Raw genomic sequence first — 12,837 nt, 5'->3', positions numbered from 1 at the left:
CGCACGCACACACACACACACGCACGCACGCACGCACGCACGCACACACACACACACACACACCGCTATAGAGATTCATGGATGATCAACCACCAAAATTGCTCTGGGGAGTCGTACTCAGCAGCAGTTTCTGACTTTCATTTTGAAAACTGAGCCTTAAAAATTGTATTCCTGCAAATAAGGTTAAAAGTATAGTCTTAGAATGATATATTGCTTTGCTGATACTCTGCCCTGCAAAGGCAAAAGGCTCGCCAAAGTCTAGAACTGAGTTTTTGTTGTTGTTGCTTGTTTGTTATCTAGTCAAATGAATTGTAGGCAGAATATTGGATATGTGACAATGCTTTTAGGTAGTTATTTATCTGCTTTTTTTCTTAGCTCAAATTTACTAATAACACATGGGACTTATATAGCACTTTTCAAGGACTCAAAGACGCTTTACACCATATGTTACGTTACGTTACGTTACGTTACGTTACGTTACAGTTTCAGTTTCAAGTTTATTGTCATATGCCGGTAACAATGCAAAACATCCATCACCTGCAATGAAATTCTTATGCTCGAAACCCCACTCAACTTCACTGTTAAAAAAGACATAAAAGAAACATCAAAGGGAAGCAGAGTGTCTTAAAAAAACAAAAACAGGCAGAGTTCTTAAAAAAAGGAATAAAAGGAATAAAAGCAAGTTAGTAAACACAAACATAAAACAGAGCCCCAATTACATAGCAGTCAGGACACACAGACATACATAAACACAAGACAAATCTACATATAATTTAAAAAAGTGTGCTGTAGTGCAATAGAAGCAACCAGTCAACAACCATTTAACAGCCTAATGGTTTGTGGGTACAGACTGTCTCTGAATCTGTTTGTTCGAGTCCGGATGCACCTGTAGCGCCTGCCTGATGGCAGGAGCGTGAACAGGCTGTAGCTGGGATGGCTGGGGTCAGAGAGGATCCGTTTAGCCTTCCTCCTGCAGCGCTGGTTGTAGAGGTCCTGTATGGCAGCTGAGACCTGGTGATGCGTTCTGCTGATTTGACCACCCTCTGCAGAGCCTTACGATCCAGGGCGGTGCAGCTGCCATACCAGGCCGTAAAGCCGCCAGTCAGGACTCTCTATAGTACACCTATAGAAGTTGGTCAGAATCCTTGAGTCCAAACCGAACCTCCTCAGACGCTGGAGGAAGAAGAGCCGCTGTCTAGCTGCCTTCACAACAACACCTGCGTGGTGTGTCCAGGTCAGATCATCACTGATGTTGATTCCCAGGAATCTGAATTGGCTGACCCTCTCCACTGCCGCTCCCTCGATGTAGAGCGGGGGGTGCCCCTCTCCCTGATGCCTCCTGTAGTCCACAATCATCTCCTTGGTCTTGCTGATGTTAAGCAGGAGGTTGTTGTCTTGACTCCACGATGTCAGGGCCCTCACCTCTGCTCTGTAGGCCGACTCGTCTCCGTTGGTAATACAGCCGATGATGGTGGTGTCGTCAGCGAACTTTATGACTGTATTTGAGGTGTGTCTGGCCATACAGTCATAGGTGTACAGGGAGTACAGCAGGGGGCTGAGCACGCAACCCTGGGGGGCACCGGTGCTTAGTGTCAGTGTGGAGGAGGTGGTGTTGCCAATCCGCACTGCCTGTGGTCTGTCCGAAAGGAAGTCCAAGATCCAGCTGCACAGGGAGGTACTGACACGCAGGTCACGGAGCTTTGTGATCAGTCTGAATGGCTCTATGGTGTTAAAGGCCGAGCTATAATCCACAAACAGCATCCGCAAGTAGGTGTTCCTCTGCTCCAGGTGGGAGAAGGCAGAGTGCAGCGCAAGAGCTACTGCGTCATCCGTGGACCTGTTTGGCCTATAGGCAAACTGTAGAGGGTCTAGTCCGGGGGGCAAGGAGGATGTGATGTGGACTTTAACTAACCGCTCAAAACACTTCATGATGGTAGAGGTAAGTGCTACTGGGCGGTAGTCATTTAAGCATGTTACATTTGTTTTTTTGGGGACTGGAATTATAGTGGTTTTCTTGAAGCATGTTGGGACTACAGACTGAACCAGAGAAAGGTTAAAAATGTCTGTAAAGACATCGGCCAGCTCATAGGCGCATACTTTGAGGGCACGACCCGGGATATTATCTGGCCCAGGAGCTTTGCGAGTGTTCACCCTTTTAAAGGTTTTGTACACATCTGACTGAGATATTTGCAATGGGCAGTTATCTGGCTCAAGTGTAGCCTCCTGCCTCGTGTGGTTCTCAAAGCGAGCATAGAAGGTGTTCAGCTCATCTGGAAGAGAAGCAGGCACCTCCCCCTTGCTGCAGCCCTTTCCCTTGTAGTCTGTAATGGTTCTTAGCCCACTCCACATATCCCTGGTGTTTGATCCACTGTAACATGTTTCCACTTTTGCTCTATAATGTCTCTTGGCCGATTTTATTGCCTTTCGTTACATTACATTATGTTACGTTCAGGTGCTGTCAATAACATAGGAAATAAGAGTCCAGCCGATTACACACAGACAGACAGTAGCTCCATCAACGTGTCTGAGCCCGGCCCGGACGGTCCATCGGTCCCAGTCGCGTTCTGAAGAGCTTGGGTCGAGTAGCTTAACTCTAACACACACACACACACACACACACACACACACACACACACACACACACACACACACACACACACACAGCTCACAAGGTAAAAACAATACCAGCAAATACCAAACAGGGTGACGTTCTTTCCCCTACCCTCTTTGCTTTGTTTATTAATGATTTAGCCCAACAAATTAAAATGAAAAATCTTGGTCTGCAAATCGGTGATATGAATTTGAATGTTTTGTTGTACGCAGATGATATAATTCTCCTAGCAGGGAATGAGAAAGAGCTGCAGATTATGTTAAATGTTGTTAATCTTTGGAGTAGGAAATGGAGATTATTAGTTAATAGAGAAAAAAACTCAAATTGTACATTTCCGGAAATCAGGTACAAGGAGAAGCATTTTTGATTTTCATGTTGGAGCTATGTCATTGGCATATACCAGTTCATATAAATATCTGGGTTTTACTTTTGATGAATTTTCTACGTTTGAAGAGGGCGTCAGTGTGTTGGCCGACACTGCTGGTAGAGCCCTGGGTTCAGTAATAAGTAAAGTGAAAACTTGTAAAAATCTTGGTTATGCTACATTTTCTAAGCTTTATGATGCATGTGTGTCACCAGTTTTGTTTTATGCAGCTGGAGTTTGGGGAAGAAAGGAATTTTCTAAGGTGAATGCCATCCAAAATCGTGCAATCCGATGTTTTCTGGGGGTACATAAATTTACACCTGTGTTGGCTTTTCAAGGGGATATGGGTTGGGAGCCTTGTTTGATCAAACAAAAAGGTGAAATGTTGAGATTGTGGAACCGTCTATCTAATATGCCAGAGAGTAGAGTTGCAAAACAAGTGTTTAACTGGGATAAAGCACATAAGTATCCATGGTGTAATGATATTAATGATGTGTTCAGGGAAGCTGATCAGCAATTTATTTTCAGAAACAGTTTACGCTGTAGTGTTCGCTATATTAAACATAGGCTATTTCTTGATTATAAAGAAAAATGGGCCAATGACATCTGGCTCAAACCAAAACTTAGAACATATGTTCAAATTAAAAATATGTTCACTCCAGAACCCTATGTTACTTTACCCCTGGATAGATCCAGAAGATCTTTATGTGCCCAGTTGAGAACGGGTACCCTCCCTTTGGCTATTGAGGTTGGCAGGTTCAATTCTATTGCTGAGGAGGAGAGACTTTGTACTGTATGTGAATTAGGTGTTGTGGAAGATGAATTTCATTTTTTGTTTCATTGTACGCTATATGAGGAACCAAGATTATCTCTATTTCAGTTAATGCAAAATAAGAAACCGGAACTATTTTGGTCAGGAGATGATGCGAAGTTGGAATGGTTGTTCAGAGATGAAGTCTTCAGTTTGGCCAGGTTTATTGGGAGGGCTTGGAAACTCAGAATGGAGAAGCTGTTCATCTGAATATATAACTCTGTCTTGTTTATGTTTGAGCATTTTGTAGCTTGTTTGTTGATTTGTTTGTATTGTTGAACTTGAATGATTTGTGTCTTGTAAGCCCAGACGGGCTGGGCACCTTGAATATGGTGCATGACACAGAAATAAAAATATCTATCTATCTATCTACCAGCCCTGCTGTAGCAGTTGGTGTTTTTTCTCTCATGTTTTTCTTTCTGACACTAGATTTGAGTTGATATTGGTGAGTGTTGATATGTTTATAGGCCTGCAGGACATGGGTGTGCGTGCTGAAAAGTGAAAACACCAAATCAAAAACAAATCAAACAATCTTCCCCCCCCCCCCCTCAGATACCTGAAGCCCGACATACTGAAGAAATCAAAGCACAAAACGTCGGTGATGAAAAAGACCCTCAACCCCGAATTCAACGAGGTACGACCCCCCCCCCCCCCCCCGCCCCCCGCAGGCTGTCACAGCATGTCTAATCCAACGCTGCCTTCTCCACCCATCTTTTTCTTCCTCACAGATGTTGACGTTAATGAGACCTACTGTACGCTTCAATATATCCTCTCTTCTCTTTCTGCCCCCCCCCCTCTCTCTCTCTCTCTCTCTCTCTCTCTCTCTCTCTCTCTCTCTCTCTCAATTCAATTCAATTCAAAGGGGCTTCATTGGCATAGGAAACATAAGTTGTCATTGCCAAAGCAAGTGTAACAAAGACTGCATACAATTAAAGGTATACTAGAATGAAGAAGTGTATAAACAGCTGTGTAACATTGCAATCATATGAGACAGTCCTGGAATGAATAGTTGGGTGAAGTAAATTATGCTTTAGCAAAAAAATATTTAATAAGAAAACAATTCCTTTATTCCTTTATCATAGCTAAGACCTTTGTCGACAATTAGATGCTTTTCAAATTAATTTAATAAAAAATAATAATAATCTAAACCGTGTTTTTTGTCCCTCATCTGAAGAATCAGTAATAGTATATATATATACTGTATATATATTAGGGCTGTCAGCGTTAATGCGTTAATCGCGATGTGATTAAGGGCCAACCATAACGCTTATTCCTTTTTTAATCGCGTTAATCGCATGCTGCTATTTTGTCCCTTCGATGCCCCCGTACTTGTAGTCAAGCCGGTCGCAGCGGTTTCCTGTCTCCTGCTGTTGCAGGCATGGAAAACAACATGCTTCTAAATGGCTCGTTTTACTTTAAAAAACTCCCAAATGGCACAGTGGACAAGTCAACAGTAGTTTGCACCTTGTGTAAAACGGAATTAAAATATCACCAAAGTACATCGAGTTTGAGCTATCACCTAAAAGCTAAGCATACTGGAGCAGCTAGCGTCGCCGTAGCCTCAACGCGAGACTCGGGGGTCGGCTGGGAGGTTATCCAATACTACGGCGCCAATGTTTCCAATACGGAGCCGTTATTCACATGGAAGTGCCAAAGTTTTGAGCTCATTTTGGGTTTCGACTGCCCCACAGCGCCACTGTTTACAATTGTGCATTTATTTTCTGTTCAAGATGTATTTTGTAGACATTGTTACCTCCTGTCTACATTGCACTTCTATTGAATTGAAAATAAATCTAAAATTCAAGATCACAAAGTACATTTGCATTCATTTGATTCCCAATCACGACACACTGGTAAGAATTATTAATATCGAATTAAAAATGCTTTAAAATGCAAAATAATGGCATTTTAATTAAACATGCGATACAAAGATGCGATTAATCGCAAGATTAATTGCAATTAAGAAAATGTATCGTTTGACAGCCCTAATATATATATATATATATATATATATATATATATATATATATATATACACATACATACATACATACCGGTATATATATATATATATATATACATATATACATATATATATATATATATACTGTAGGTCAAATTAACAAGAAGTACAAAGAAGGGGAAAAATGCTTTTAAAATATAGGTAAGTAAAGTAACTTCAAATAAAAAGAGAAGATGTGGACATTGCGGTGAACAAGTATAGAGATCTGAGATGGACAAATGGATAAATCCAGAAGGAGGCGGTAATGCAACATGCAGGATGCCAACTGCCATAAATCACCACAGAAGAAGAAGTTAACAAGTATAAATACAAATAAGTGGAAACTTATGAACAAATGCAGGCTATTTAAAAGGTATCTGTTTGTATGTACAGTATAGATACAGACAGCAGCATGGTGCAGATAGTGCAGGAATACCCATAGTACCCCCCCCCCCCCGCCTCTCTCTCTCTCTCTCTCTCTATATATATATATATATATATATATATATATATGTATTCCCTGCACCTCTGACTCCTGCTGTTCACCAAAGCCCACAGGAAATATCTTTAATATCTCACACGCTCCTCGTTCCCCGAAACCCCCATTACCACCAGCCTGCTTCTTCCCTCGCTGTATTACTCACATCAGACCAGCTCCCCTGTCTGTCTCACATCAGACCATCTCCCCTGTCTGTCTCACATCAGACCAGCTCTCCTCTCTGTCTCACATCAGACCAGCTCCCCTGTCTGTCTCACATCAGACCATCTCCCCTGTCTGTCTCACATCAGACCAGCTCTCCTCTCTGTCTCACATCAGACCAGCTCCCCTGTCTGTCTCACATCAGACCAGCTCCCCTGTCTGTCTCACATCAGACCAGCTCTCCTCTCTGTCTCACATCAGACCATCTCCCCTGTCTGTCTCACATCAGACCAGCTCTCCTCTCTGTCTCACATCAGACCAGCTCCCCTGTCTGTCTCACATCAGACCAGCTCCCCTGTCTGTCTCACATCAGACCAGCTCTCCTCTCTGTCTCACATCAGACCAGCTCCCCTGTCTGTCTCACATCAGACCAGCTCCCCTGTCTGTCTCACATCAGACCAGCTCTCCTCTCTGTCTCACATCAGACCAGCTCCCCTGTCTGTCTCACATCAGACCAGCTCCCCTGTCTGTCTCACATCAGACCAGCTCCCCTGTCTGTCTCACATAAGACCATGTCTCACATCAGACCAGCTCTCCTCTCTGTCTCACATCAGACCAGCTTCCCTGTCTGTCTCACATCAGACCATCTCTCCTCTCTGTCTCACATCAGACCAGCTTCCCTGTCTGTCTCACATCAGACAGCTCTCCTCTCTGTCTCACATCAGACCAGCTCTCCTCTCTGTCTCACATCAGACCAGCTCCCCTGTCTGTCTCTCATCAGACCAGCTCTCCTCTCTGTCTCACATCAGACCAGCTCCCCTGTCTGTCTCACATCAGACCAGCTCTCCTCTCTGTCTCACATCAGACCAGCACCCCTGTCTGTCTCACATCAGACCAGCTCCCCTGTCTGTCTCACATCAGACCAGCTCCCCTGTCTGTCTCACATCAGACCAGCTCCCCTGTCTGTCTCACATCAGACCAGCTCCCCTGTCTTGTCTCACATCAGACCAGCTCTCCTCTCTGTCTCACATCAGACCAGCTACCCTGTCTGTCTCACATCAGACCAGCTCCCCTCTCTGTCTCACATCAGACCAGCTCCCCTGTCTGTCTCACATCAGACCAGCTCCCCTGTCTGTCTCACATCAGACCAGCCTAAGCTCTCTGTCTCCAGCCGTCTTCCCGGGAAATCACCCAGCCAAGCGGCTCTCTCTCTGGGTCCAGTCCCTCCCTGGTTTTTACAGTGTAGATAATCAAACAGAGTGGTTGGATGCCATGGAAATGGATTTGGGGGGAACAACAGTAAACAGGATACGGTGTCTAATGAGGACACTGGTTTGCGCTTTTCATAATGAGGTTAGGAGCTTATTATTTTTGCGTTGCTGTGAAGCGGATTTTTGCAGCAATTCCCATGCAGTATCCTGAGTGGAAATTCTCTATGCGGCTATGTGATGTAGAAGATGGTATAGTTAGTATCCAGTGTGGATCGGGCCGGTGTAGTATATTTGTATGTGTCCTCTGCAGGAGTTTTTCTATGACATCTCCCTATCGGAGCTGGCCAACAAGACGCTGGAGATAACGGTGTGGGACTACGACCTGGGCCGCTCCAATGACTTCATAGGTGAGACAGCTGGCTGGGGCTGAGGCTGGTGTCATGTGATGCTGTACGTCATGTGATGCTGTACGTCATGTGATGCTGTACGTCATGTGATGCTGTACGTCATGTGATGCTGTACGTCATGTGATGCTCTGCGTCATGTGATGCTGTGCGTCATGTGATGCTGTGCGTCATGTGATGCTGTGCGTCATGTGATGCTGTGCGTCATGTGATGCTGTGCGTCATGTGATGCTGTGCGTCATGTGATGCTGTACGTCATGTGATGCTGTACGTCATGTGATGCTGTACGTCATGTGATGCCGTACGTCATGTGATGCTGTACGTCATGTGATGCTGTACATCATGTGATGCTGTATGACACAAGACTTACCTTGGACAAAATGTTGTTGACCCAATGACTGGCTTATCAATCCCTCTCAACTGTTTGCTGTCTGTGCCAACATTTGTTTCAAAATATTTACACTGAAAAAATAAATAACAAAATTCCATTGCAAGTCGGAAGTCGATATTTCCGACGGTATTTCCGAGTTTTCCGATCTAAATACGTTCCAGTGCATCTGCTCGAGAAAACATGGGGCTCTATCTTCCCAAAAGCGCTAATTTAGCGTTTGCGCTCGTTTAACGCCGTGCGCAATGCAAATTGGCGGCGGGCACAAGTGCATGCCTGTGATAATTCTACTGAGCATTGGCTGCCACAAGCCAAAGCAGGCGTTTCAGCGCTAAAATGTAACTAACTATAGGCTCTTTCACACCGGCCTTGAAAGCCGAAAAATGCACGGAAAATAGGATTCGCGCCTCCGATGTGAAAGTCGTGAATGCGCTTTGGTGGACAATTGTTTTACGCCTTTTGTCCCGCGACGGGAGGTAGTAACAGCGCCGGGTTACCTGGCAACCCGCCTCCACTTGAAAGGTCGTCGCAGCGAGCCGGAAAAGGTGGGAATGGTCAGCTCATTCATAAAAAAATTACAGGGGGAAATCACCTCATGTGATCAAGAAAAGTGCAGGAGTGAAAGTAAAAAAAGTAGCCTATACAATCATGACTGCAGGGACGCCAGGAGGAATGCTCCGTGCGGTTAGGCTTTATGCTCAAACGATGTTGACATTAGTAGGAAGGCTACAATTAACGGATATAATAAGCTTCAGAGGGCTATAGCTGTCTGTGGCCTCTCTTCTTACAGGCATTTTCCCAAAATCTCTAAAAACTGCAGTTGTTAAGCCCTTGCTAAAGAAGCGTAGCCTCGACCCCTCTATAATCAGCAATTACAGACCAATATCAAATCTTCCCTTTATTAGCAAAATACTCGAAAAAACTGTCTACCAACAACTCAATACCTTTCTATCCTCCAATGACCTCCTAGATCCTTTCCAATCAGGCTTCCGACCCCATCATAGCACCGAAACTGCGCTTATCAGAGTTATAAATGACATCCGAATGAACACTGATTCAGGTAAAATCTCAATCTTAGTGTTACTAGACCTCAGCGCTGCCTTTGATACGGTTGACCACGAAATTCTATTGGACAGACTGGAAAACTGGGTCGGGCTTTCCGGCACGGTCCTAGAGTGGTTCAGATCTTATCTGCAAGACAGGAACTACTTTGTCTCCATTGGCAACTACACATCTGACCAAACCAAAATGACATGTGGGGTACCCCAAGGATCAATTTTAGGTCCTGTCCTGTTTAACCTTTATATGCTCTCTCTGGGCCTAATTATGCAAAAAAACAAAATAGCTTATCATAGCTATGCAGATGACACCCAACTCTACATAGCCCTCTCATCGGATGACTATGCCCCCATAGAGTCACTGTGTCAGTGCCTTGCGCAAATTAATGATTGGATGTGCCAGAATTTTCTCCAACTTAATAAAGACAAAACAGAGATAATTGTCTTCGGCAAAAAAGAAGATAGGCTCAAAGTTACTGCTCACCTCGAATCCCTATCTCTGAAGCCAAAGGACCAGGTAAAAAATCTTGGCATTATTATTGACTCTGATCTAAATTTCAACTCCCACATCAAGCTTATAAGAAAATCTGCCTTCTATCATCTAAAAAATATAGCAAGGATTAGAGGCTATATGTCCAAACAAGATCTTGAAAAACTAATTCATGCTTTCATTTCTAGCAGGCTAGACTACTGCAACAGTCTTTTCAATGGTCTTCCCAAAAAAGCTGTTAAACAACTTCAGCTCATTCAGAATGCGGCTGCTAGAGTTCTAACAAGAACCAAGAAAGCTGAACACATTACACCAGTTCTCAAATCCCTGCATTGGCTGCCAGTAAATCTTAGAATAGACTTTAAAATTCTGCTAATAGTTTACAAATCTCTCAACGGGTCAGGCCCACACTACATCTCTGAAATGCTTCTACACTATGAACCATCCAGATCCCTGAGATCTTCAGGCACTGGTCTACTAATTGTCCCAAGGACCAAATCTAAACATGGTGAAGCCGCGTTCTCCCACTATGCCTCTCATAACTGGAACAAACTCCCTGAACACATTAGATCTGCCCCTACTCTGCCTATTTTTAAATCCAAGCTAAAGACCTTTATGTTTACTCTTGCTTTTAACTGCTACTAAACTACTGCCTCTCTCGGCCTGTAATTTTAAAAAGATTTTTCCTGTACATTTCCAACAAATGGACTGTACATGTAATAATAATACTGAAGAGTGCCTTGTAACTTATTTAAAACAGAAATAATGTTTCATGTTTGTTAATTTGAGTATATATTTTAACTAAAACTGTCGGCTGTGTTTTTTATGTGTTTTTTATATGTGCATTGCTTTGCTGCTTGTTTTTTCGATTATTTTTTTGTAAAGCACCTTGAATTGCCTTTGTGTATGAAAGGTGCTATATAAATAAAATTTGACTTGACTTGACTTGTGGCGAGTTGGTCTGAGGTTATTCCCTCTCAAAATCAGCTCTGTGCATTCCCTTACAAAAACTACTAACGTTATTAGTCATGTGCATTTATAGCCCATACTATTCCCCCGACGAACGTTATGCAGACTGCAGCTGTTTGATATGCGGGCGGTCGTGTATCGTTTCAATTTTAGTAGGACACCATATCGATCTGCCCGCCCACCTTGCGAGTGCGGCGGCGGAGCCCGTTTTGGCGAGTCCGAGTGCACCTATCCTCTCCCAGCTCAGCGGACTAGGAGAAGGAGGGAGGGAAGTATTGTTGTTGAATTAATTCGTTCATCATACAGTAGCCTAGGCTACACTAACCTATGAAAATATTTATTTGGGCTAGGAGGAGCTGGAAATCCCTCCGCTCGCCTTTCAATCCGGGAGCAGGGGATTTCACCTGAAAGTACACTGCAGCACGGGAAAGTGGCCGTGCTGCTTGGCGCTGTGTGAAAGCAATTTCTGTGGCGAGGGTGCGAGCTTTGCGGGACTCCTAAACGGCAATTTTTGCGCGATCTGTGTGTGAAAGAGCCTTATCTCTCGGTGGTGAGCTATATCAACCGTCCTTATGTTCCCCTTGTGTGTGTTTGTGTTAGGGGGCATCTGTCTGAGCTGTCACTCCCAGGGCGACGCTCTGCGTCACTGGACGGAATGCCTGAAGAACCAGGGCCAGCGGGTGGAGCGCTGGCACATCCTAACCAACGAGCTGCCCCACACCCTGAGCCACGACTAACATGCACGCCACGCTTCCCGCGGCTCCACAGGGGAGCGCCTTGAAAGGGTTAACGGAGCAGAGCCGCTGGTCAATATACAGTCCAGTATGTGGGGTGGACTCAGGAATCAAAGAGTAGTAACCAAGAGGAGACGCGTAGGATACATTCCACTGAGGAGGCGAGAGAACAGAATGAGGTCAAAATGGCCGCTGCATGCTGGTGTGCCTTCATGATTCATCAGTAGTCCAGATGGAGATGCTCGTTGGGCCCATCACAGCTCAACATCAGACCTTCTTCCGCTCACATTCTAGGGTTAGACCGCCATGTTGCTTTGACCATACATCTGGCCCATATTGACCTTTTGATTTATTTCTCCTTTTTTGAACAAAGTCCCCCCCCCCCCCCCCCCCACACACACACACACATTTAAGCTATTCATGAGCATTTATGCCTTTGCCATCCTGTGGAAAAAAATATCGCGTGCCAGGAGCACGATCCGATGTCGTCATCCGCGCACATCCCCGTGAATGGACTAGTACAGCATGATGTTCCTTTGGTAAATTACGGTCCATTTCGAGTCAAATCGACGATAAAAAGGACTATGGGGCGTGATTGACAGGTCGTCTGTCCAGTGAACTTGCAGCGCGCTGATCACGGACCAATAGCAGGCTGCGCTGTGCCTGCTCTTCTTGTCCAAATACACATCACTTCTGGCTCCAAATAACCAAGATGGCGACGGTGAAAATGCCAAATGCCAAATGCTTCAAAATGCAAACCGTCCAAAAAGCAATGGGTGAAGCTTCACCGTAGCTACGTCCATACATTTCTACTGTCTTTAATTTCACCCCCTTTGACCTTTTAAAGAACCACTAGTCAACTACTGTATATCTGCTTGAATGATTTGAAACTACAGTACTGTATTCTTTTAACCAACTACTGTCTCACTCAGCGTGTGAAGTGAAGCACATTCTGCATGAGTTTGTATGATCTATGTACTTGCGTGCGTGTGTTTTGTGATGTTGTTCACGAATGTGTTGTGTGATGCAGTGGCTTGGAGCCCAAGACAAGTTTCCCTGTGGGACAGTAAAGTATACCTTCATAGAAACAGTAAAGTATACCTTCATAGAAACAGTAAAGTATACCTTCATAGAAACAGTAAAGTATACCTTCAT

At 44.4% G+C, this 12,837-nt stretch overlaps 1 protein-coding gene across 1 annotated transcript in view; it reads left to right on the top strand.

The window, feature by feature from the left end:
• doc2a (double C2-like domains, alpha) overlaps window positions 1-11,685 on the top strand; it is a gene marked incomplete at both ends in the record, with an annotated part of 147,162 nt that extends 135,477 nt beyond the window's left edge. The window contains 3 exons of the mRNA XM_083650127.1: window positions 4,339-4,420; window positions 7,950-8,046; window positions 11,549-11,685. Coding sequence (XP_083506253.1) covers window positions 4,339-4,420; window positions 7,950-8,046; window positions 11,549-11,685 — 316 coding nt within the window. The remainder of the gene's footprint in view (window positions 1-4,338; window positions 4,421-7,949; window positions 8,047-11,548) is intronic.
• Between the last annotated feature and the right edge of the window lie 1,152 nt (window positions 11,686-12,837).

This window comes from Poromitra crassiceps, assembly GCF_964638095.1.
Source record: "Poromitra crassiceps genome assembly, chromosome: 13".
NCBI lineage: Eukaryota > Metazoa > Chordata > Actinopteri > Beryciformes > Melamphaidae > Poromitra > Poromitra crassiceps.
Note: the sequence above shows the minus strand (reverse complement) of the source record. Positions and strands in the feature narration are given on the sequence as shown.